Genomic DNA, 24261 nt, shown 5'->3' on the forward strand with positions numbered 1-24261 from the left:
CCAGCGAACATGCCCATGTGTGTGTGTACCGGTGTGTGTTCACCACTAGTGTGTGTGTTGCCAGCCCACAGCGAACATGCCCATGTGTGTGTGTACCGGTGTGTGTTCACCACTAGTGTGTGTGTTGCCAGCCCCCAGCGAACATGCCCATGTGTGTGTGTACCGGTGTGTGTTCACCACTAGTGTGTGTGTTGCCAGCCCCCAGCGAACATGCCCATGTGTGTGTGTACCGGTGTGTGTTCACCACTAGTGTGCGTGTTGCCAGCCCACAACGAACATGCCCATGTGTGTGTGTACCGGTGTGTGTTCACCACTAGTGTGTGTGTTGCCAGCCCCCAGCGAACATGCCCATGTGTGTGTGTACCGGTGTGTGTTCACCACTAGTGTGTGTGTTGCCAGCCCCCAGCGAACATGCCCATGTGTGTGTGTACCGGTGTGTGTTCACCACTAGTGTGTGTGTTGCCAGCCCCCAGCGAACATGCCCATGTGTGTGTGTACCGGTGTGTGTTCACCACTAGTGTGTGTGTTGCCAGCCCCCAGCAAACATGCCCATGTGTGTGTGTACCGGTGTGTGTTCACCACTAGTGTGTGTGTTGCCAGCCCCCAGCGAACATGCCCATGTGTGTGTGTACCGGTGTGTGTTCACCACTAGTGTGTGTGTTACCAGCCCCCAGCGAACATGCCCATGTGTGTGTGTACCGGTGTGTGTTCACCACTAGTGTGTGTCCACATTCTCTATGCTCTGCCATACGCTTCCATAGAGCCTCACAGTCTCCTACTACTGTGCACGATGCTGTGGGACAGAGACTCTCCCCCCTTTTTATGCGCCTAATCACACTGATGACATTTGTCTGGGTGGCGAGGGAGGGAGGGCTGGATTGAGGGGTTGTGTACGAGGTTCAGGCATCCGTAGCGCACCGCCGGCCGCCGTGGCAGCCACCGCTGATTGTTTCCCTGACGACAGAATGCATCATATCCCCCAAAAAAACGGATGGAGCTGTCGGCCGGAAAATCCCTTTGTAGCCCTACTGTCAGAGATCACCATAAATAACCATGACATCACTGCGGTCTTATCTATGGGCCGCTTGCTCGTGATCGATCGCACGGCTACCGCAGTGTAAATAGCTTCTAATGCCCCATCTTCCCCTTCAAATAGGCCCACGTTATTTATGGCGGCCGTTAGGGTTACTAGTCCGGGCGGTGGACGCGATTTATTTTCTCCTTATGGTTGCTTTTGAGTCTGGACCAGAGGGATGGGGTGGAGGGGAGAGAGAGGGAGTGATGGGGGTGTTAACCCTCTTCCTTCTTTTTACACTGCTCTTTCTCCCCAACCAACTCCTGAGGGAGGGGAGACTCATCACCAGAGAGGGGGGGTTGGGGAGTGGACCTGGGCGTACCTCGCCCCGCCCTGTGGTAACGACAGGACATCCGTTACCCTGATGACAGTGAGAGTGGCAGGCCTATTTGCGCGGCCGGCGCTGCGGCGTGACGGATTGGACAGGGGAGGCGGTTGGAGGCGGCAGGAGAGGTGACAGGCAGCATTTCCATTTGGGTGAAAAATCTGACTAACGTGTCTGTTGTGTGGAGAGTCTGAGATCCACAGGCCCGGACCCAGCCTGCCACCACTGCAGTAGTTTGAGGCTGCAGCAGGATGAGGCTCCAACAGGCCTGGCCCATGAGGAGAGTCTGAGATCCACAGGCCCGGACCCAGCCTGCCACCACTGCAGTAGTTTGAGTCTGCAGCAGGATGAGGCTCCAACAGGCCTGGCCCATGAGGAGAGTCTGAGATCCACAGGCCCGGACCCAGCCTGCCACCGCTGCAGTAGTTTGAGGCTGCAGCAGGATGAGGCTCCAACAGGCCTGGCCCATGAGGAGAGTCTGAGATCCACAGGCCCGGACCCAGCCTGCCACCACTGCAGTAGTTTGAGTCTGCAGCAGGATGAGGCTCTAACAGGCCTGGCCCATGAGGAGAGTCTGAGATCCACAGGCCCGGACCCAGCCTGCCACCGCTGCAGTAGTTTGAGGCTGCAGCAGGATGAGGCTCCAACAGGCCTGGCCCATGAGGAGAGTCTGAGATCCACAGGCCCGGACCCAGCCTGCCACCGCTGCAGTAGTTTGAGGCTGCAGCAGGATGAGGCTCCAACAGGCCTGGCCCATGAGGAGAGTCTGAGATCCACAGGCCCGGACCCAGCCTGCCACCACTGCAGTAGTTTGAGTCTGCAGCAGGATGAGGCTCCAACAGGCCTGGCCCATGAGGAAAGTCTGAGATCCACAGGCCCCGGAACCCAGCACAACCCAGACAACCACACAGAGTAGGCCAGAGCTACAGCAAGCACAACCTGTTGGCCACAGACCTGGCCATAGAAATAGAATTTCTAGAGCATACATTCTCATTAAAGTTAATGTTCTGGGCAGACAGGCGGCCATATCGAGTGTTCCCATGAGTGTTGAAGTCAAATTGCTGTGGTCTGAGAGGCTTTGTCCCTTCTAGTAATTCTATTTCTATGACCTAACAACCACACACAGTACCCCGACCGCTACCACTACCGACCACAAATCTCTCCCATTACCACACTCTTTCCCAGGCACTTGGTCTGAACAAGGCTGTTCCCTGGCAGTGTATTCATGGCCATGCACAGTCTCTACTCTCTACTCATTCTATTAGCAGACTCCACAGATTTCACACACTGAGGGCTCTGTGGCTCGACTACAACACAGACACACTACTGCTGGTGGATTATGGGAAAAACCCACATCAACGCACAGCCGCTTGGTATTGGAACAATCTTTCATAGACAGTGGAATAACACACATGACGGTGCCTCATATTCATCATTTAACACAAACACGGCGCTATACACTAAGTAAGCAAAGTTCCCAGGAAAGGTTTTACACTAAGAGGCCGGGAGGATGGAGGAGAGCGTCATTCCAGTAGGGTGGAAAGATAGACAGCTGGGCAGCTGCAGAGAGACGCACCAGTCAGAGGCGGCAGAAACGTGTTATTTTGCCGAGAGCGAAAACCCAGGGGTTTCTGTGAGAACGGCCCAGGAATGTTCACCCTCACGCCTCATTGGCGTTCTCATCGCACAGGCACCGCGGAGATGGGACACCCACACCAGATTTACGGCGGTGTCAGAAGCTTCACAACACCATCCCAAACATGGTCCCCCTGGGGCCTGGGGCGGTTGTAACGTCTTGATCTGTGTCCGTAAGAAAACAGTCGTCCCTAACTAGCCGACGCTGAGACGTTGAAACAGAGAGGTAAGGATAGAGGTTGGATGGACGGGGGCCATGGGGGGTGGGAGGCCAGGCCTGGAACTGTTTCACAGCTAGCTATATTTCTTTTGTTTTGACTAAGGTAAAATGGTGGCCTCTGTTTGCATGAACAGGATCATCGAGAAGAAGAGGGCTGGCCCGGGACACTCAACCGCTGGCTATTTCTTTAGTTTCAAAGCTAGCTTTATTTCATTTTCTTGAAGTGAAAGTAGGGGGTAAAAAAATAGGAACCTGTTTGATAAATGAAGACCCACTGAGCACCGACGTTAGTTCAACGTCTAGTTTAGTTTTACATATGGTTGAGTTGTCAACTAACGTGAATTCAACGTGAAATCAAATGCCCTTACATTGATGACTTTTTGCAAACCCAATTCCTTTTCCATGTTGATTCAATGTCATCACAATTTTGGGGGTTGAAATGACATGGAAACACTGTTAATTCAACCAGTTTTAGCCCAGTGGGGAGGTACTTTACAGGATGTAGTCATAGAAACACTGTTAATTCAACCAGTTTTAGCCCAGTGGGGAGGTACTTTACAGGATGTAGTCATAGAAACACTGTTAATTCAACCAGTTTTAGCCCAGTGGGGAGGTACTTTACAGGATGTAGTCATAGAAACACTGTTAATTCAACCAGTTTTAGCCCAGTGGGGAGGTACTTTACAGGATGTAGTCATAGAAACACTGTTAATTCAACCAGTTTTAGCCCAGCGGGGAGGTACTTCACAGGATGTAGACATAGAAACACTGTTAATTCAACCAGTTTTAGCCCAGTGGGGAGGTACTTCACAGGATGTAGACATAGAAACACTGTTAATTCAACCAGTTTTAGCCCAGTGGGGAGGTACTTTACAGGATGTAGTCATAGAAACACTGTTAATTCAACCAGTTTTAGCCCAGTGGGGAGGTACTTTACAGGATGTAGACATGGAAACACTGTTAATTCAACCAGTTTTAGCCCAGTGGGGAGGTACTTTAAAGGATGTAGACATGGAAACACTGTTAATTCAACCAGTTTTAGCCCAGTGGGGAGGTACTTTAAAGGATGTAGACATAGAAACACTGTTAATTCAACCAGTTTTAGCCCAGTGGGGAGGTACTTTAAAGGATGTAGACAGGATGTTTTAGCCCAGTGGGAGGTACATGGAAAAACACTGTTAATTCAACCAGTTTTAGCCCAGTGGGGAGGTACTTTAAAGGATGTAGACATGGAAACACTGTTAATTCAACCAGTTTTAGCCCAGTGGGGAGGTACTTTACAGGATGTAGACATGGAAACACTGTTAATTCAACCAGTTTTAGCCCAGTGGGGAGGTACTTTACAGGATGTAGTCATAGAAACACTGTTAATTCAACCAGTTTTAGCCCAGTGGGGAGGTACTTTACAGGATGTAGTCATAGAAACACTGTTAATTCAACCAGTTTTAGCCCAGTGGGGAGGTACTTTACAGGATGTAGTCATAGAAACACTGTTAATTCAACCAGTTTTAGCCCAGTGGGGAGGTACTTTAAAGGATGTAGTCATAGAAATACTCTCAATTTCTCTCCATCTTTCTTTTTTCTTGCTATTATCTTCTTCCTTGTGTTTGTCACATCTCTTGGACTATCCTTTTGTCCTTCTTAACCTCCCACCCCCCACTCCTTAACCTCCCACCCCCCACTCCTTAACCTCCCACCCCTCACTCCCTCTCTCTCCTTCTGGCTTGGCATGCCCTCTCACAGCCCCTCTCGGGCAGGACCGCTCATAAACCTCAGCGCCCTCAAAGGGAGAGGATCTGGATCTGGCTTGCCCAGAGAAACCCACAAAGGCCTTTTTGTCCCCTGCAGGAACTGGTAGTGGTTCAGGAAGTGGAGGCCGGTCCAGCAGGGCACCAGCCGTGCCAGGCGGTGGGATGATTTATGGCTCTGTGTCCTGGGTAGCAGTTGGAACCCGTCCCGCTTTCACTCGGGGCCAGAGAGGAGCGTGAACCCAAAGAGAGGGTCCCCACGGCTCCAAAGAGATTACAATGCCTGTCATAACGTGTCTTGGAGGGGAAAGGAAGCGACCATAAAAATGGGCCCGAAAAAAAACAGGGAACAATCAGAGGCGAGAGAGAGAGCGAGAAGAGGGATGCCCCGGTAGCCTTTTTCTCAGAGATCCCACAGCTCTGCTCTCTGCCACTGCTGCTCCTGTCCTGTCTTTTTCTTATTTTGTTTTGGCCGATGACAAAGTGTAATCGTCTGAGAAATTGATTTCCGTGAGACTTTCTCTCATCCCTGTGGAAGACGCTAACTCATTAGGACTTGACGGGCCTGCGCCAGGACCGGGAGACAACCATTAAGTTTGTTGGATGTGTCAGAAATGGCCGCTGAGATTTAGTCCGGGGGATAAATCCTTTCTGATGGATTGGTGCTGACAAAGCAGGCCAATGGGTGGGAGTGACAGAGACTTCCCAAACGTCTGTGCAGCCGAGGAACCATCGAGCTGCATTAACCCTTATCTGGGAGTCCCACTCAGACTACCTGCTGGAGCCGAGAAAATCCTATTAGGGGACTGCACGGGAACACTTGGGAACGGGAACGTTCCCTTCAGAACGCCGGGGAATCTGTCTCCCAGTCAGTGCATGTCCATTCTCTTCCTCCCAGTCTCTCTCTGACAACAGACACGGGACATCTCGCTCATTCTTTCATTTACTCTGACATTCCCTCTTTCTTTCTCTCTCTCTCTCTCTCTCTCTCTCTCTCTCGTTCACTCTCTTTTAGTCTTCTTTCAACTCAATCACTGTTGCTTTCTCCCTCTCATTCTGCACCTCATCTCTCTCACATTCTCGCTCCACCTTCTCATAATCCTGTTGTTAATTTCTATTCCTTTCTCTGTATCCCCCCTCTATCTCTCCTCCCCCCCCTCTCTCTCTCCCTCTCCTTCTTAGCAGTCGGAGGAGAAACTCTATCTGTCCCACTTTGTCCGCGGATGAATGAATTGCATTTATCTGTGGATTGTAGGGTGACTGCCATGTCTAGCCTCAGTCACTTACCTCACACAGAAGTTTAGAGAAGAGTAATGCAAACCACATGAAGATACACTGGCCGTCTAATCCAATAAGAGTTGGCTTTTTATTGCTTCATTTATTTCTTTAAACAATGAACAATGTTGGATATGAAAAAGATACCCCGCAAAAAAATGTTGTAACCAAGTTAAAATTATTCCTGAAGTTGATCTGAACATAAACAATTAGCAGATATAGCTTGACACAAATTAAACCTGATTCACAGCATTTGTACAGTACACCTCAAGATGTTTTTGCTGAGATGTTTTCTAAGGAAAGCACAACTATGAAATAAAATAGTGCTATTTCAGATCTGACTGGAAGATCCTAACACTTCCACACACTCAAACTCAAACACAGCTACATGGATCCAGGTGTTAATGGGATCAATATGTAACAGTAAGAGATAGGCCCTGAGTTAACCTAGAGCTAGGGCCCAGAGTTCTTCTTGATCATGTTATGTGGTCACTGGTAAAGATAAACTCAGGGCACTAATAATATGGTATGGGTGAGAACTGGGTTCAAATACATGTGTATTTGAGTATCTGGTATTTAAAATAAGTTTTATATGTATTTGAGTATTTTAAAATGCACAGCCCAAACAAGTAATTGTATTGCAGTATTTGAATTGTTATTTGTAAAATCCAAATAGTCTACCAAATTGTATTTGACAGTATTTTCAAATGCTTATTTCAAATACTATATTCAAATACATGGGTTAAATGCGTTGCAGTGAATTTGAGTATTTTCAAATACTTTCCAAGTGTATTTCCAAATACATGAACATAATCAACTACTTGTCTTTTCAAATAAAAAAGATCTGTATACTTACTTCCAATGTATGTGAAAGTAACTGAGAAATTTGAAATAATATTTGAACAGGTCTGGTATGAGAAAATATCTATATCAAGTTTTGGGTGTTAGTCTTAAGCGATAGCGCTCAGGTGTGCCACAGGGTACTGTATCACTACCCCTCGTGTCTCTCTCTCTCTCTATGCAGTCTACAGCCAATCCCAAAACCCAGACCACATCCGAGGTGAGGGCAGGCTCACAAATATTGACTTTTCAATAACTTAGACACGCAATGGCTATCATATGGCTCAAATTAAAGCATTATGGCATAATGGCCCACTGTACGGGTTAGGACCTCATTACAGCCATCGGGCCTCTGCTTCCTCTCCACGGTGGCAGCTCTCCCATTGGATCTGCTCCACTGTAATTGGAGGAGCAATATGGAGTAATTGAAAGAGGACTATGGTGTTGCTCTGTGTCAGGGTCTGAATATGCTGGCCTGCCTGCCTGTGTTTTAGCCCTTAACCTGGTAATGAGCTCTCAAACCAGACCCCCACACCCATTAGCCTTTGAACTGGGACAAGGGAGAGAGGGAGCGAGTGAGACGCACACACAGTCACTGACATGCTCACGTTACACGCTCACACGCACACACGCACACACGCATACATGCACGCACGCGCACGCACACACACACACACACACACACACACACACACACACACACACACACACACACACACACACACACACACACACACACACACACACACACACCAAATGCATGTAACAGAAAATGACACACATGCATACACACACAAACACCTGCATGCACACACACACACGCACATGCGCACACACACACTACTAGGAGAGTTTCAGGACATAATAACCATGTAAGAGAGTCTAGCAGCAGCTCAGAGAGGACAGGCGGCCCAGCCTTTGCCTGTTTGCACACTTCCAACCACAGACAGAGACAGCTGTTTTGTAGCGTAGTATTAGCGCTTGAGTATTAGCGTTAACCGGTACTTAGATTTACTGCCTGGGTAATGCGATCTGACTGTTAGTTAAGGACTAGGGCGACTCAAGCAGAAAAAGGGGGACAGAGTTGCTATATTCCTCCTCTCTGTGCTGGACCTAAAAGTCCTGCCTGGCTGTGTCCGGAGCTCTGGTGTTTCTCTGTTTCTTTCAATCTCTCTCTTTCTCTCTGTCTCTCCCTCTACGCTCCCTCTCTCTTCCTCTTTCTCTCTGTCTCACACACAAACTCTCTCTTTCAATACCTTCACCACTCTCTCGCCACCTCCCCCCGCTCTCTCTCTCTCTCTCTCTCCCCCCCTCACTGTTTCTAAGTGAGAGTATGTGTATGCGTGTGATAGACAGAGAGGACAGTGTGTCTGAGTGCACAAGAGAGAAATGGTGGGTTTATTCAGTGTAATGCTAGGGGAGACAGGGGAGACAGTTAGGGAGGTGTGTGTGATTTTAAAGACCCTTACACAGGTGTGGTTGCTCAACCTCTGTGTGCCATCACATCCTATCTGAGCAGAGACATACTCAGAGTGCAAAAACAGCTTGGGATAGTAGACATACTAAAGCATGTCTTATAGCATGTCTTATAAGGCAGTGTTACCATCTATACTAAGTTCCTAAGATTAGAGCTAATGGCACCTGTTTTTAGAATCAACCAACGGAGATTGGTTGTACCTATAGAGACATGGCGTAGACAAAACTATAGACAGACGTAGGTCATTGTGTTTGACTTAAGCTCTGTGCACTTCCTTTGGCCTTCCTATAGGATATGTTTTGCTGCCTAGTATGGGGCATCCGGTGTGCAGACGCTTGTCTGGCCTGAGTGGGCTGTTCAGAAGCTGAGTTAGCTTTAATGGAGTACCCACCAATCCTCCTCCATCCCACTCTCTATTGTAGCCTTTCTACCAGGTGACCCCCCCCCCCCTTCCCAGCCACCCAAACACATCCCCTATTCTCCTGAGATCTAATAAGGTCTGTGACCCCTGACCTCTTAGGCTATCCACCCCCCTCCATCCACACCCTCCTTCACCTGGCATTGTTGCCTTCCTCTGGCTGTGCCACTAATGCCAGTCTTTGTCCTGCTGCAATTCACTCTGACCCGGTTCAATTAGTTAACCTAGCTTCCCCTCCCTGCTGGGATACCACAGCCAGACAGAGAGAGGGAGCGAGAGGGGAGGAGAGGAGGAAAGGGAGGGAGGAGAGGGCTAGGAAGAGAGGGGGGAAATCGTTCATTTGTAAAGTTGTTTTTTTCCCCTTGGACTAAAAGAGAGAAGAGTGGCCTAGAGACAAGACTGTTGGAATGCACGCTCTGTGACCTCGTGGAGTGGAATTCTCTCTCTCTTTCTCTCTCCCACTCTTGAATGTGCCTCGACTTTCCTCGCTCCTCTCACACGAGATTAGAACATCAATAATAACAGTCCTCTCCCCCCAAGCTACCCTTCCACCACCACCAAACACGACAGATTAGACCAACGAAAGGGATTACTAATCAAATGAGAGGGAGGGAGAAAGACTCCCAACTTCTCTTGTTTTGAATAGACACCATGTCTCCAAGACAATCGACTTCCAGTCACACTGGAGGAACGCTCATCGCCCAGAGTGGACAATGGCATGCACGTGGAGGCAGACACACACACACACACACACACACACACACACACACACACACACACACACACACACACATACGCACACACACTGTAAACACACACACACACACACGCATACACACACACACTGTAAACACACACACACACACACACGCATACGCACACACACTGTAAACACACACACCCCACAGGGGCTGTTTAATAAGATGGAACACACTCCAAGTAAACAGGGAAGGGTGCTGTGTGGCCCCCACCTGTAGCAGAGGTAGAGCTGGAGCTGGTGGATAGGTTGAGAATGCAGGGATGGAGGATGCTGGTAATGTGTTTTGCCTGGTAGAGGCTGAAGCCCAGACTCGGGCTGGGGACTGTGTCAGGGGCTGGAGATGGGGCTGGAGCTGGGGCTGAATTAGCACTGTAAGCTGATTAGGGTGGCTGGGCACAGCTCTATTTCCTCCAACACAAAGCAGGTTGGTGGAGGGGGGGCCGAAGAGGGTCCCTGTACGCAGAGGGCCACAGTCACAGCCGTGCTGCAGGCTGCACTGGAACAATGGAGCCCCCTTCCCTCACTAACTTACTCAGCGCACGAACACACGCATGCATGCACACACACACACACGCACGCACACGGACACACACACTCACCATTCCTAAGACCAGAACACAGATTTAATTTGCAAGCTTAACTCTCATTACAATTAGGTGTCTGTGTGATGTTGAGGCATCTATAAACAATATGTGTTCTCAGTAGCAGTGTTCCTATACAACCTCAACCCTCAGTCTCTGAGAGGGATGGAGGGAGGAATGTATTGAGGGATGGAAGGATAGAGGTATGGAGGGAGGAATGTATTGAGGGATGAGGGATAGAGGGATGGAGGGAGGAATATATTGAGGGATGGAAGGATAGATGGATGGAGGGAGGAATGTATTGAGGGATGGAAGGATAGATGGATGGAGGGAGGAATGTATTGAGGGATGGAAGGATAGATGGATGGAGGGAGGAATGTATTGAGGGATGGAAGGATAGATGGATGGAGGGAGGAATGTATTGAGGGATGAAAGGATCGAGGGATGGAGTGAGGAATATGTTGAGGGATGGAAGGATAGGATGGAGGGAGGAATGTATTGAGGGATGAAAGGATCGAGGGATGGAGCGAGGAATATGTTGAGGGATGGAAGGATAGAAGGATGGAGGGAGGAATGTATTGAGGGATGGAAGGATAGATGGATGGAGGGAGGAATGTATTGAGGGATGGAAGGATAGATGGATGGAGGGAGGAATGTATGGAGGGATGGAAGGATAGATGGATGGAGGGAGGAATGTATGGAGGGATGGAAGGATAGATGGATGGAGGGAGGAATGTATGGAGGGATGGAAGGATAGATGGATGGAGGGAGGAATGTATGGAGGGATGGAAGGATAGATGGATGGAGGGAGGAATGTATTGAGGGATGGAAGGATAGATGGATGGAGGGAGGAATGTATGGAGGGATGGAAGGATAGATGGATGGAGGGAGGAATGTATGGAGGGATGGAAGGATAGAAGGATGGAGGGAGGAATGTATTGCAGGATGAAAGGATCGAGGGATGGAGTGAGGAATATGTTGAGGGATGGAAGGATAGAAGGATGGAGGGAGGAATGTATTGAGGGATGGAAGGATAGAAGGATGGAGGGATGGAAGGATAGATGGATGGAGGGAGGAATGTATGGAGGGATGGAAGGATAGAAGGATGGAGGGAGGAATGTATGGAGGGATGGAAGGATAGATGGATGGAGGGAGGAATGTATGGAGGGATGGAAGGATAGAAGGATGGAGGGAGGAATGTATTGAGGGATGAAAGGATCGAGGGATGGAGTGAGGAATGTATGGAGGGATGGAAGGATAGATAGATGGAGGCTAATAGCTCACCACTGACCTCAGTACACTGGCTACTTGATTGTGACGTGGCGTTCTGCCTCTCTCTCCACACGCCACCACAGATTTCAATTAGCTTTCTTGGCCACTTTACAATTCATTAACGCTATACGGGACAACGGTCATTGAAACTCGGAGTGCATATTTTTTAACTGCAAACACAACGACACCATTTAGCAATCGTTTAGTGGGAATAGTAAGGAAATTTGAAAATGTGCTGTAATGACTTCACTGTTGTTGAATTAAGACTAGGACAATACACTGATACTTTGTTTTCAGATCGTTCCCAAGGCCAGGCCACCTTACTTGGCATTTCTAAGTACTTGTGTGTGAGAGAGAGAGAGAGAGAGAGAGAGAGTCTCAAAGAGTGTGTCCATTGAAAGCTGGTGAATGACAGAGTGGTTCATCCCTCCCCAGTGGCTGCAGGCTCTCTACGCTGCAGTGTGGGTCCATCTCTGGGACGGTCAAAGAGGCTGGGGCCAGCGGATTAAGGGTCCCTTTGGGTGGGAGTCTGACTAGGCTCTTTCTGCCTCTTTCTCACCCGGTGACAGAGGTGACAGGCCGTCAGAGACACAAGACAGGGAGGACAGTCAGGAGACATCTGCATTCATTCAGGACAACGGCTTATCCACGCACAAAAAACACGCCCTCTCCAGACCGCCCCTCTCCTCTCCTGAGCCCAACCTGCCTAAAGCTCTCCCGCCCTCCCGCCCTCCTTGGTCGTGTCTGCCTGCCTGTCGATCTTGACGTGGTATCTGAATGGTATCTGAATGGTATCTGAATGACAACCAGCAGAGAGGCTCCACGCACCCCCCCCTTACTGTGTTCTGTGCTGGAGGAGTGCCTCTCAGGCTCAGGAGACAGACAGACAAGCAGGCAGGCCCAGGAAAGCAGGCCCAGACCAGACCAACCCACCTAATCCTCGACTCCCCATTCACCCAGAACTTCAAATCTCCACCCCCCATCCCCCCACTCAAGAGATGCACAAAGACCCCTGAGTCCCAAGTCCCCCCCCCACCCTTCTGCAGCGGGAGGCACCCGTCTTTCTCCAGTCTCTGAACCTGGACCCATAACCCCGTCGGCCAGTGTGGTGAGGCGGTGGGCGAACCCCAATGACAACTCATCGGGTCGGAGGATAACTCTCTCTCGCTGGGCCGTCTCTCTCATTGTTGCTGGTGGAGTGACTGGGGAGGACGGACACAAACAGTGTTTGAATTTCAATGTGCCACACGGCTCAAGAAAAGACAGCGGAATATGGACTAGTGGTGAGTATCCAGTCGGAAGAGGGTCACCGCGTGAAAAAGAACATTCAATTGCTCTGGGAAAAAGCATCCTGTTATTGTTTCCATATACAACAGACACAGTTTACGTTACAATATATGCAATACACTTCTATAATACCAGCAGTACATACATTATACCATTACTGATCTATTGCCAATCTAACAGTGATACCGAAAAAATAACCTTCCAATGTCATCAGGAGGCAACACATGCTGATCCACAGGTGATCACAGAAGAGAGGGGTTTGTTTTGTTGCTGCTCTCTTTCCACTCATAGATGAACCCTCGATAACATCTCTCCCACTGTTCCCACTCTGATAAATGGTTCTTGTTCCAGTCCTCGGCTGCGCAGGACTTGAGTCGACTTTAGTGAGAAGATCTCTTTGAGGAGGCAGAGACGATGGAGGCCGTCTACTGATCCTATCGAAGACTACCAGGTCAAATACACTCCGTATACATTACCAGCTATGCCCTTCCTTCCTTTCTTTTTTCTTTCTTTGGAGCATGGTTCTCTAAAACTGCTCTCTCACTATTTCTTCTTTCATGTACTCTAGTTGTTATTAAATTGACATCCAGAAGGAGCCTGTGTACAGTGCAAAAACACACTCCATTTTCTTTGAAATGAAACAGTTTGAAAGAAGCAGAGGATTTTATAAAGAGGAACATATCGTAAAACCCCTGTGATCAAGGTATATATCTCTCATGCAACCACACGGAAAAGTATACAACGCATGCATGCATGCGCACACACACACACACACACACACACACACACACACACACACACACACACACACACACACCTGGCCTGCCCTCAGTGAGAAGCAGGAGGACCTCCAGCCCTGACAAACACGTTGGCTCTCTCTTTTATTTACTGAAGCTATCTTACCCATAACTCCCCATTCCTGTGTTCATAAAGCATCTCTGCTATAACTCACTATATTCCTTTATGAATAATGCCCAAATTTATGGTGATGGCGTGGAGCGCTGGCCTCCCTGGTGACAAACTTCCCCCGGTCTGTCACGGGCGCAGGCGGCAGGCGCTCTCGGCCCTCCATCACCCGCTCCAGATGGGCGCCACCGCTTTATCGCTCCCTGGTCGGTGACATCACCCCGGGACGCAGCGCAGAATTGATGATGAAAGCAAACAGATCTATCTTAACTCACATTTACCAAATCAATTTTTTTTTTTTTTTTACAGACCCTTTTGCTTATTGGCATATTGACGGTTTGCGGGCACGTGATTGAGGGAGGGAGCGAGGCTGTCTTTGGAGGGGGACTTAACGGCGTTTACCATATTTAATGCAGGGATGTCATCACTGAATATCCGTTCTGAATAATGTGGCATTTCATCATAAATTCTTTACAACTTATTTACTTAATGGAAAGAGTTATGGGCCGCTGTCAGTGGAGTAATTAAACATAATGACACAGTGCTGCCTCCCCGGCCATCCCATCTTTCCTCCCATAATCCTCAGCTTCTTTTTAAATACATATTATTCAAGCTCCCCATAAATTACCGGCGGATTAAAATTCATGAAACCTTTTTCCTTTATTTTCTTCCTTGGGAAAAAAGCGTGAGCCCGAGAGCTTGTTCAACCAGCCGTAAATCTCTCTCTGGGAGAGGCAGATACTTTTTAAATCATATTAAATCCCAATGTTAGTGAAATTATTTTTTAAAAAGAGAGCGGATTCTCTTTCGCTATTAGGGCAATTGATGTGCTGAGTCTCATGGTAGCAGTAAATAATGAACAAAAAGTTGCTACTTGGAACAGAAATGTATGGCGGGAGTGAAACCATTTATTGGTCCTGTCGGAGCCAAACCCACTCAGTTAGACCTGATGGTCGATGATGCAAGTCTAACCATGACCACCGTTCCACCATCCAAACCAAATCTAAACCCAAACTATTTATATAGACCAGAGTTGATATTCCACCAACACTGAGGAGTCAGCTAGCGTCAAATTGGGCCTAAGGGTTGGGAAACTTCCGTAGGTTATGATACTGTACCAGTGTTAGATCATATTCTTTTATTTAGTCTACATCCTTGATTTTATGACTGTTTGTTAGTTAGTTAACCATTAGACAGTCATGCATGGTGTTTCTGGTGCTGTCTTACAGAAGGACAAAGACTTTGAAGTGTTTTCGCAGGGGGAGGAGGTCTCTCAATCCGAAATGAGAGGAGAGGATCTGTTTAGGGGGTTCTCAATTAGACTGATACCCTTATGACCTCGACCTTCTCCCCCCTCCCCTCCCTTCTCCTATCCTCCTCCGTAAAACGAGACATGGGCTGACACAGACAGAGGCTGCACCTGACCTCCTAACCTCTGACCTTGTCCTGTGACCCCTGTCTTCGATTGTGTGCACGGCCTGGCCAATATTGTGATTGGCCAATGGCCGCTGTGGTTCTTTAACCGGGGCTAAAGACAGGATTTATAGCTTTTCCTTTTAATTGAGTTAAGAGGATAGAGAGCAAACCATAGAGGGGCTGCCTGGGGGGTGCTCTCTGTTACCCAATTGGACTGGGGTGAGGTGAGATGACATCACTCAGCAACAAACGCCACGGCAACTAGGACACTTCAATCCCAGAGACCAACATAGAGAAGTTAAGTTAAAAGAAAAACTGTCACCCGCTGTCCTCCCTCCATTGCTCCCTCCCTCTATCTCTCCTTCCCTCCATCCCTCCCTCCATAACAGTGAACAGAGAGAAGAGAATCCCATGACAATAAACAGCAAGTGTTTCTCCTACCTCCCAGCCTTGGGTGGGGTGTCTCAGGCACGCCCGCTGCTCGCCCACGTATGGTCCTAAGCGCTCGCCCACGTCCACCGTCCTCTGTGCCCAGATGCCCAGGCCGCCGCTGACACCGGGGACGCCCGACTGGCGCAGTTGGAAGTCGGGGGGAATGGGCATCTCGTCCTGGGGCATGTAGAGGGCAGAATGGAAGGGGGATGGCTCCAGGGGAGAGGCATCATCATCAGCGGAGAAGCCAGGGGAGGGGGAGTCCTCTGCTGGGGGGGCCGAGGTTGGTGCCTCGGGGTCTCCGTCCGGTACACACACATCATCCAGGATATCAGAGGGGTAGAGGACAAAGTCGTCACCATTACCTGATGGAGAAAGATAGAGTGAGAGAGAGAGGCAGAGAGAGAGAGAAAACTTGAGGGCGAGGCTCTAGCATTTCTACCTAAAGTACAGCATCAGTGTAGACTTATTTTATTGAACCCTTTTACCAGGTAAATTGACTGAGAACACATTCTAATTTACAGCAACAACCTGGGGAATACGCTACGTCCCCAAAAGTATGTGGACACCCCTTCAAATTAGTGGATTTGGCTATTTCAGCCACACCCGTTACTGACAGGTGTATAAAATTTAAGCACACAGCCATGCAATCTCTGAAGGGCTCAGTGACTTTCAACGTGGCACCGTCATAGGATGCTACCTTTCTAACAAGTCAGTTCGTCAAATCAAAGTTTATTTGCCACGTGCGCTGAATACAACAGGTGTAGACATTACAGTGAAATGCGTACTTACAGGCTCTAACCAATAGTGCAAAAAAGGTGTTAGGTGAACAATAGGTAGGTAAAGAAATAAAACAACAGTAAAAAGACAGGCTATATAAGTAGGCTATAAAAGTAGCGAGGCTACATACAGACACCGGTTAGTCAGGCTTATTGAGGTAGTATGTACAAGTGCTGTTATTGCGAAGTTGAAACGCCTAGGAGCAACAACGGCTCAGCCACGAAGTGGTAAGCCACTTAAGTTCACAGAACGGGACCCCCGAATGCTGAAGCGCATAGCGTCATCTGTCTTCAGTTGCAACACTCACTACCAAGTCCCAAACCGACTCTGGAAGCAACATCAGCACAAGAACTGTTTGTCGGGAGCTTCATGAAATGGGTTTCCATGGCCGAGCAGCCGCACACAACCCTAAGATCACCATGTGCAATGCCAAGCGGCAGCTGGAGTGGTGTAAAGCTCTCCGCCGCTGGACTCTGGAGCAGTGGAAACGCTTTCTCTATAGTGATGAATCACGCTTCCTCAGCTGGCAGTTCGACAGAAGAATCTGGGTTTGGCAGATGCCAGGAAAACACTACCTGCTCCAATGCATAGTGGCAACTGTAAAGTTTGGTGGAGGAGGAATAATAGTCTGAGGCTGTTTTTCATGGTTCAGGCTAGGCCCCTTAGTTCCAGTGAAGAAAAATCTTAACGCTACAGCATAGAATGACATTCTAGGCCATTCTGTGCTTTCAACTTTGTGGCAACAGAAGGCCCTTTCCTGTTTCAGCATGACAATTACCCCGCTCAAAAAGTGAGTTTGTGGAGATTGGTGTGGAAGAACTTGACTGGCCTGCACAGAGCCCTGACCTCAACCCCATCAAACTCCTTTTGGATGAATTGGAACGCCAACTACAAGCCAGTCCTAATCACCTAACATCAGTCCCCTCCCTTACTAATGCTCTCAAGGCTGAATGGAACATAGTCCCCCCAGCAATGTTCCAACATCTGGTGGAAAGCCTTCCCAGAAGAGTGGAGGCTGTTATGGCAGCAAAGGGGGGACCAACTCCATATTAACGCCCATGATGTTGGAATGAGATAGTCGACAAGCAGGTGTCCACATACTTTTGGTCATGTAGTGTAGTTACAGGGGAGAGGAGGGGGGATGAGTGAACCAATTGGAAGCTGGAGATGACTGTCCTACAAGTACAGCATCAGGGTAAACTGGGTAGCCTATATTTATAGTCTACATGGTCTATGAGTTTCTAACACATGTATCAAAACAAGCCAATAATCATGTAATCAAGCACAAATCAACGCCACATTACAGTTAACATGGCCCGATGAGCGTTATGAGAGAGGCTTATGCCTTATCCGACCCGGAGTGAAAAACCAGTCCCCCCCTCACCTACGACCTACGACCTAACACTAAGGACCACGAGGAAGGATCATCTCTACATATTCCATTGAACATAATATGGTAAAATAATATACAAGGTCCAAGTACAAATATTTGACCAGTAAGGGCCGTTCAAATAAACAGGAGAGGGAGGAAAGTGGTGAGAGAGAGAGAGAAGGAGAGGGAGAGAGAGACAGAGGGAAGAAGAGAGAGGGAGGGAGAGGGGGGATGAGAGAGAAGGGGGTACTGAGAGAGTCAAGCAGCCACTGGTTGAGATTGTTTGGCCGTGGGCTTGGTGCTGGGCGGGTACACTGGGTTCACTGTAGCATTGTGCTGCTATAAACTGTTTTATATTTCCCTTTCCTGACCTTCATCACTCAGCTGCCGAGTGAAAACAGAGGAAGCTGAGGCCGGGTCGGCGGAGGTTAATTGTGAGTACAGTGAGAAAGGCTACCGCAGGCTGACCCTCGAACCCTCGCTGGACAGGTTGGGATTGGGCCGCACGTGGCAGACGAGCCCTGGAGAAGAGTTGTGGTCCACCCTCTGTTACGACACCGACACAGACGTACAGGTGACAATATATCTTTCACACTATAAAGCCAAACCAAACTATGCTGGCTTTTCACATTGTCCTGTCCAGCATGGTTCTGGCAACTGTCGTAGGTGGATGCGTACCCAGGCCTGCTCAGCTTGGTTTGGGTCAGTAGTGTGAAACGGTACTTGTCTCAGATGACACTGTACACCCTACACTACTACTACAACTACTACCAGAGCACTATGGCGTTCTGATGGTGCACTATAGAAAATAGGGTGTTATTTCTGCCCACTGTATGACTGCTAGTTGAATAGTGTCAATGCCAAAGGACTTATTCATAGTGCACTACTTTTGAACCCATAGACCGTCCTGTGTTTACTACTAACATTGTCGCACGAGGGCGGTGCTTGTAAGTTGGTGGCAGAACACGGAGGAGTTCTTATAGAATGCCAGAAAAAAAGCCTGCTTATCTATTTAACTAGATAAGTCAGTTAAGAACAAATTCTTATTTACAATGACAGCCTAGGAACAGTGGGCTAACTGCCTTGTTCAGCGGCGGAAAGACAGATCTTCACCTTGTCAGCTCAGGGATTCAATCTAGCAACCTTTCGGTTACCGGCCCAACGCTCTTACCACTAGGCTACCTGCCACCCCTACAATAAGTGCATTTCACACTACTTTTTGGATTATAATTGGATTTTAAGGCTCATGAATGTCCTGCTTAACATAATGTTTGTGTCATCATCGCAAATCAACTGAATTACAGTTGAAGTCGGAAGTTTACATACACCTCAGCCAAATACATTTAAACTCAGTTTTTCACAAATCCTAATAACAATTCCCTGTCTTAGGTCAGTTAGGATCACCGCCTTATTTTAAGAATATGAAATGTCAGATTAATAGTAGAGAGAATTATTTATTTCAGCTTTTATTTCTTTCATCACATTCCCAGTGGGTCAGAAGTTTACATACACTCAATTAGTATTTGGTAGCATTGCCTTTAAATTGTTTAACTTGGGTCAAACATTTCAGGTAGCCTTCCACAAGCTTCCCACAATAAATTGGGTGAATTTTGGCCTATTCCTCCTGACAGAGCTGGTGTAACTGAGTCAGCTTTGTAGGCCTCATTGCTCGCACACGCTTCTTCAGTTCAGCCCACAAATTTTCTATAGGATTGAGGTCAGGGCTTTGTGATGGCCACTCCAATACCTTGACTCTGTTGTCCTTAAGCCATTTTGCCACAACTTTGGAAGGCTGCTTGGGGTCATTGTACATTTGGAAGACCCATTTGCGACCAAGCTTTAACTTCCTGAATGATGTCTTGAGATGTTGCTTCAATATATCCACATAATTTTATTTCCTCATGATGCCATCTATTTTGTGAAGTGCACCAGTCCCTCCTGCAGCAAAGCACCCCCACAACATGATGCTGCCACCCCCATGCTTCATTAAAAACTAGTTTTAATGACTTCTGACTTCAACTGTATAATTAAAACAACACTTCAACACTTTAAAATGGCTCTTTGGCTAGCTTTTGCTACAGCCTATGTCAATGAGTGTTAGCATTCTAGCTAACAACTGCTGCATCCAAAATAGTTATTTCGCAAAGATCACAATCAAATATAATCTTAGTGACTGTTCAAGCAAGAATCAGAACATCATTGTAAGCGTATGAGAACCGAAAAATGTATTTTGTTTAGAAGTAATCAGAACGTAAATCTAGGCTATGTTGAATGGGCGCAGATGGAGATGGCTTTCTTACTGCAGCTAAGAGTCGCGTGCATCTGTTCGTGGCGTCAGTGTGTAGGGTACTGGAAAGGGGTCTATTACTTTAGGCCTCCTCTGGTCAAAAGTAGTACACTATGTAGTAGGGAATGAGATTTGAGATTAGACCTTAGCTACACCTGACATGCTATTCACCACATAACGCAACACTTTTGACTACTTTATCCACCCTATCACTATGGGGCTCTATAAAGCTCTGGTCAGAAGTAGTGCATTATGGGTCAAATTCTAACTCCCTAACTTCCACATTTGCACTTAGTCTGCCATTGACATCAATCCATGACTAAGTAAAAATGAAATGGTGGTTAAGAACGAAGATGTAATTTGAGAGTGGGCCCTAGCTAGGCCTACTGGGCCTCCTGCTGCGGGCCCAGGGAGGACAGACAGACAGGAAACTCTCCACAGGAAGCTGCCTCTCCCCCTGGGTGACTGTGGCAGGCTGTGGCTAACGCGCCCTGACAGGCTGGGAGGGGCGGTGGGGTTGCTAATGAGGCTCTAGCTGCACATCTCTGTGCCTCGGTACATTCCTGACCGGCTGTGTGACACCGCACCGCCGTCGGCCTGGAACCTTTGATCCACACACACAAACACACGGACGCACACACAGATGCACACACGGACGCGCACACATAAAGAGACACACACCCTCACAGATGTAAAGACGCACAGACGCATGCATGCATAAACACACACAGATGCACGCCCACACCACATACACACACCTCTCAACCTGCCTCTACCTTGTCGTCGCCCCCCCCCCCCTCCCCCCTCATGTTGCCGACTCTCCCAAGCCCCTCTAGGCCGGTAGATGGAGGACATGCTGATCTGAACTATCCATCTGCATCATCATCACCATCCAAATTCTACTTAGATATTCATGATGTAGTTTATCAAAATAAAATAGGCCATTAAGATCATGTTGAATTATTTTCATGAAAAATGATTCTCAGGTCACACACTGTTTATGAAAAAAGTCTTGTTTTCATTCCCACCACCTAACAACCTCTGAAAGCCCACCACCTAACAACCTCTGAAAGCCCACCACCTAACAACCTCTGAAAGCCCACCACCTAACAACCTCTGAAAGCCCACCACCTAACAACCTCTGAAAGCCCACCACCTAACAACCTCTGAAAGCCCACCACCTAACAACCTCTGAAAGCCCACCGCCTAACAACCTCTGAAAGCCCACCGCCTAACAACCTCTGAAAGCCCACCGCCTAACAACCTCTGAAAGCCCACCACCTAACAACCTCTGAAAGCCCACCACCTAACAACCTCTGAAAGCCCACCACCTAACAACCTCTGAAAGCCCACCGCCCCAGTAAGAGAAGACCAGAGGACGTCCAGATGACGTCCAGATGACGTCCAGATGACGAGCTGTAGATGAGGGCTGTCAGAGACTCAATCTCACACAGAGGCACAGACGGAAAGACAAGGAGAATGGATGCCATCTGTCAAGTCGCTGTTTTGCGTATTTGAACAAGTGAACACTGCTGCTCATTTTAAGACATTCTGTTTCAAGCGACTTGTTTTCTACCAGTCAACAAGAGAGGGGGACATTTTACTGATGAACACAATAAGAATTGGGTTTGACTTGTTATCCTCATATGTTCTATACCCCCTAGGAGAATCCGACAGCGGGGGCTACAAGGCTGAATGCTGGAATGGTTGACAGCTCACAGGCCAGGTCAGGATTCGACTGACGGTTTGTACTAAAACAAATCACATGAAGATCATCAACGTGCACTCTGGAGGTAGGACAGTGTAAAAAGGATTTCAACAGTGTACTGCAAGTGTACAGACATCAATCATCAAACGGAGTAGCCACAACAAGCTTAGTTTTGGATACTGACTCGTCTTTAGAGATTCTGCCTGATGATCTGAAGGCCAGAACGCCGGTCTTGGACAACAGGTCTTCACAGTACTGCTCTAACATCTTAACAGAGGATGAAGGGTATTTCACTTGCGCCATTTCAAAAGGAGATCGATATTACAGCTACCAGACAATTGTTCTAATGTTTGAGCCTGAGTATCGAGTCTGACTTTCCCCTGTATATCGAACCAACGAGATGCATTCTGGGAAACTCCACTAGGCGACATGGCCCAAGGGAAAAAGAGTTAGAGGATGGACATGATGACTGACAGACTAACAGGGAATTACTCCCTGATCATTCCCTCTCTGTCAACCCAGCAGACAGGGATGTAAATCGCCTCACAGTGAGTTTGAGCCAGATGCTAACAGACCACAAGAGTTTAGCTTGCACTGACCTGGACCCCATAAATGTATTTATTTTTTCATCTTTATTTAACTAGGCAAGTCAGTTAAGAACAAATTCATATTTTCAATGGCCTAGGAACAGTGGGTTAACTGCCTGTTCAGGGGCATTATGACAGATTTGTACCATGTCAACCTTCTGGTTACTAGTCCACCACTCTAACCACTAGGCTACCCTGCCACCCCAGGGGGAGGTATAGTCTGTGCTCCTAACACCACAAAGAGATCTGGAGGGAGATGATCTGATTCTGGACTCTGACAACTCCTCTGTGCACTTACCTGAGGAGCTGAGGGACAGAGTGAACGTGTCGGACCCCAAGTCCTCTCTGCTCATCTCGAACCTCTTACAGACTGACAGTGAACTTTATTGGTGCAGGGTCAGGGAATGGAAGGAAGGAAGGGTTGGTCCATCTACTATGTGCTGACAGAAGCACCAACCTGTGGTATAACACATCTGATTCCTCTGGCATGCATGGAATCCTTTCGTCTACCAACGCAGTGAGAGCTTCACTGATTGGCGCTGTGGGCTACTGGGGATAGTGTGTGCTGTGATATCATTATGACTATAGGCCAGAGAAGACAAGGCAAGCCTGTTGTGACTGAAGACAATGCGACTGGAGACAGAGAACAGAGTACAGGAGAAGACCTCTATGAGAACCTGAACACTGCTGAAGACAGCGTCTAACTATTATTACGTTTTCACTAGTTAGTAATAGTATCTGTCGTAGCTGGTATATATCTGAGGTAGATTAGAGCTTCTTATACATAGAAATGTAGAAAATGACAGAAAATATATAGAAATTATAGAGAATTATTATACAAGGTATTCATACAGTATAATATTATTCAGAATTTATACAACGGGTGGGTTTAATCCTGGGGGGTGATTGGTTAAAAGCGCATTCCAGCTGGTGTCTATTCCACAAGTTACCCCCGGCTGAGGCTATGATGTTGAAATGCCTATTTACTCTGTTCCATCTCACTGCGCAATCCACTGTCTCATCAGCCCAGCTAGACAATGTATGTACTTGATCTACACTGTAAAAAGCATCTAAACATTATCTCCCATTTCTTTTAGACTAGCAATTGGTTTTCAATAGCGGAGATTTGTATAAACATCGCTGTCTGTCTCTCCAACATTTGCAACATTGTGTCAGTATTGAAATTTGATCTCCAGCTGTCCCATACTAATGAACATACTAATGAACGTCCGGGATGAACGGCCGGGATGAGACATACAGGCAGGCAGCTTTTCTCAGCCAGTCGAAATCACGAATTAGCAGAATGTTTATGGATATATACAAAGAAATGTCAATAGAAAACAGGTCAATCGAAACGAAGTGCAGCTGGTTCGCAGTCTTTCCAGCTTCAGTTTGAAGTGATGGTGTTAGCTGTGTTGTTGACTAGCTCCTCTGAACAACAGTGTCCAGACCAGTGTTGCAAACTTAGCGACTTTGTCGTTATATTTAGCGAGTTTTCAGAACCCTCTAGCAACACATTTTCAAAAAAGTGACTAGCGGCAAATCTAGCAACTTTTTCTGGTGTTATTGGAAACTTTTGGAGACTTTGACGTGAAAGCACGTATCGTTCTTACTCTTCTCAACGAGCAGCAGGTGCTACCGTGGGCCCCACCTGGGCCTTGCGGTCGGAGGCCTACTGGGTCTTGCGGTCGGAGGCCGAGCAATTGCCGTACCAGGCAGTGATGCAACAGGTCAGGATGCTCTCGATGTTGCAGCTGTAGAACCTTTTGAGGATCTCATGCCAAATGTTTTTCGTTTCCTGAGGGGGAATATGCTTTGTCATGCCCTCTTCACGACTGTCTTGGTGTGTTTGGACCATTC

General features: G+C 47.8%; 1 protein-coding gene across 17 annotated transcripts in view; it reads right to left on the reverse strand.

The window, feature by feature from the left end:
* Positions 1-24261, reverse strand: part of LOC115141695 (histone-lysine N-methyltransferase MECOM-like) — a 289637-nt gene that overhangs the window by 193978 nt on the left and 71398 nt on the right. For all 17 annotated transcript variants that reach the window (XM_029680814.2, XM_029680824.2, XM_029680815.2 and 14 more), the window contains exon 2: positions 15677-16032. In XM_029680814.2, coding sequence (XP_029536674.1) covers positions 15677-16032 — 356 coding nt within the window. The remainder of the gene's footprint in view (positions 1-15676; positions 16033-24261) is intronic.

Source organism: Oncorhynchus nerka, linkage group LG14 (assembly GCF_034236695.1).
Source record: "Oncorhynchus nerka isolate Pitt River linkage group LG14, Oner_Uvic_2.0, whole genome shotgun sequence".
NCBI classification, from domain to species: domain Eukaryota; kingdom Metazoa; phylum Chordata; class Actinopteri; order Salmoniformes; family Salmonidae; genus Oncorhynchus; species Oncorhynchus nerka.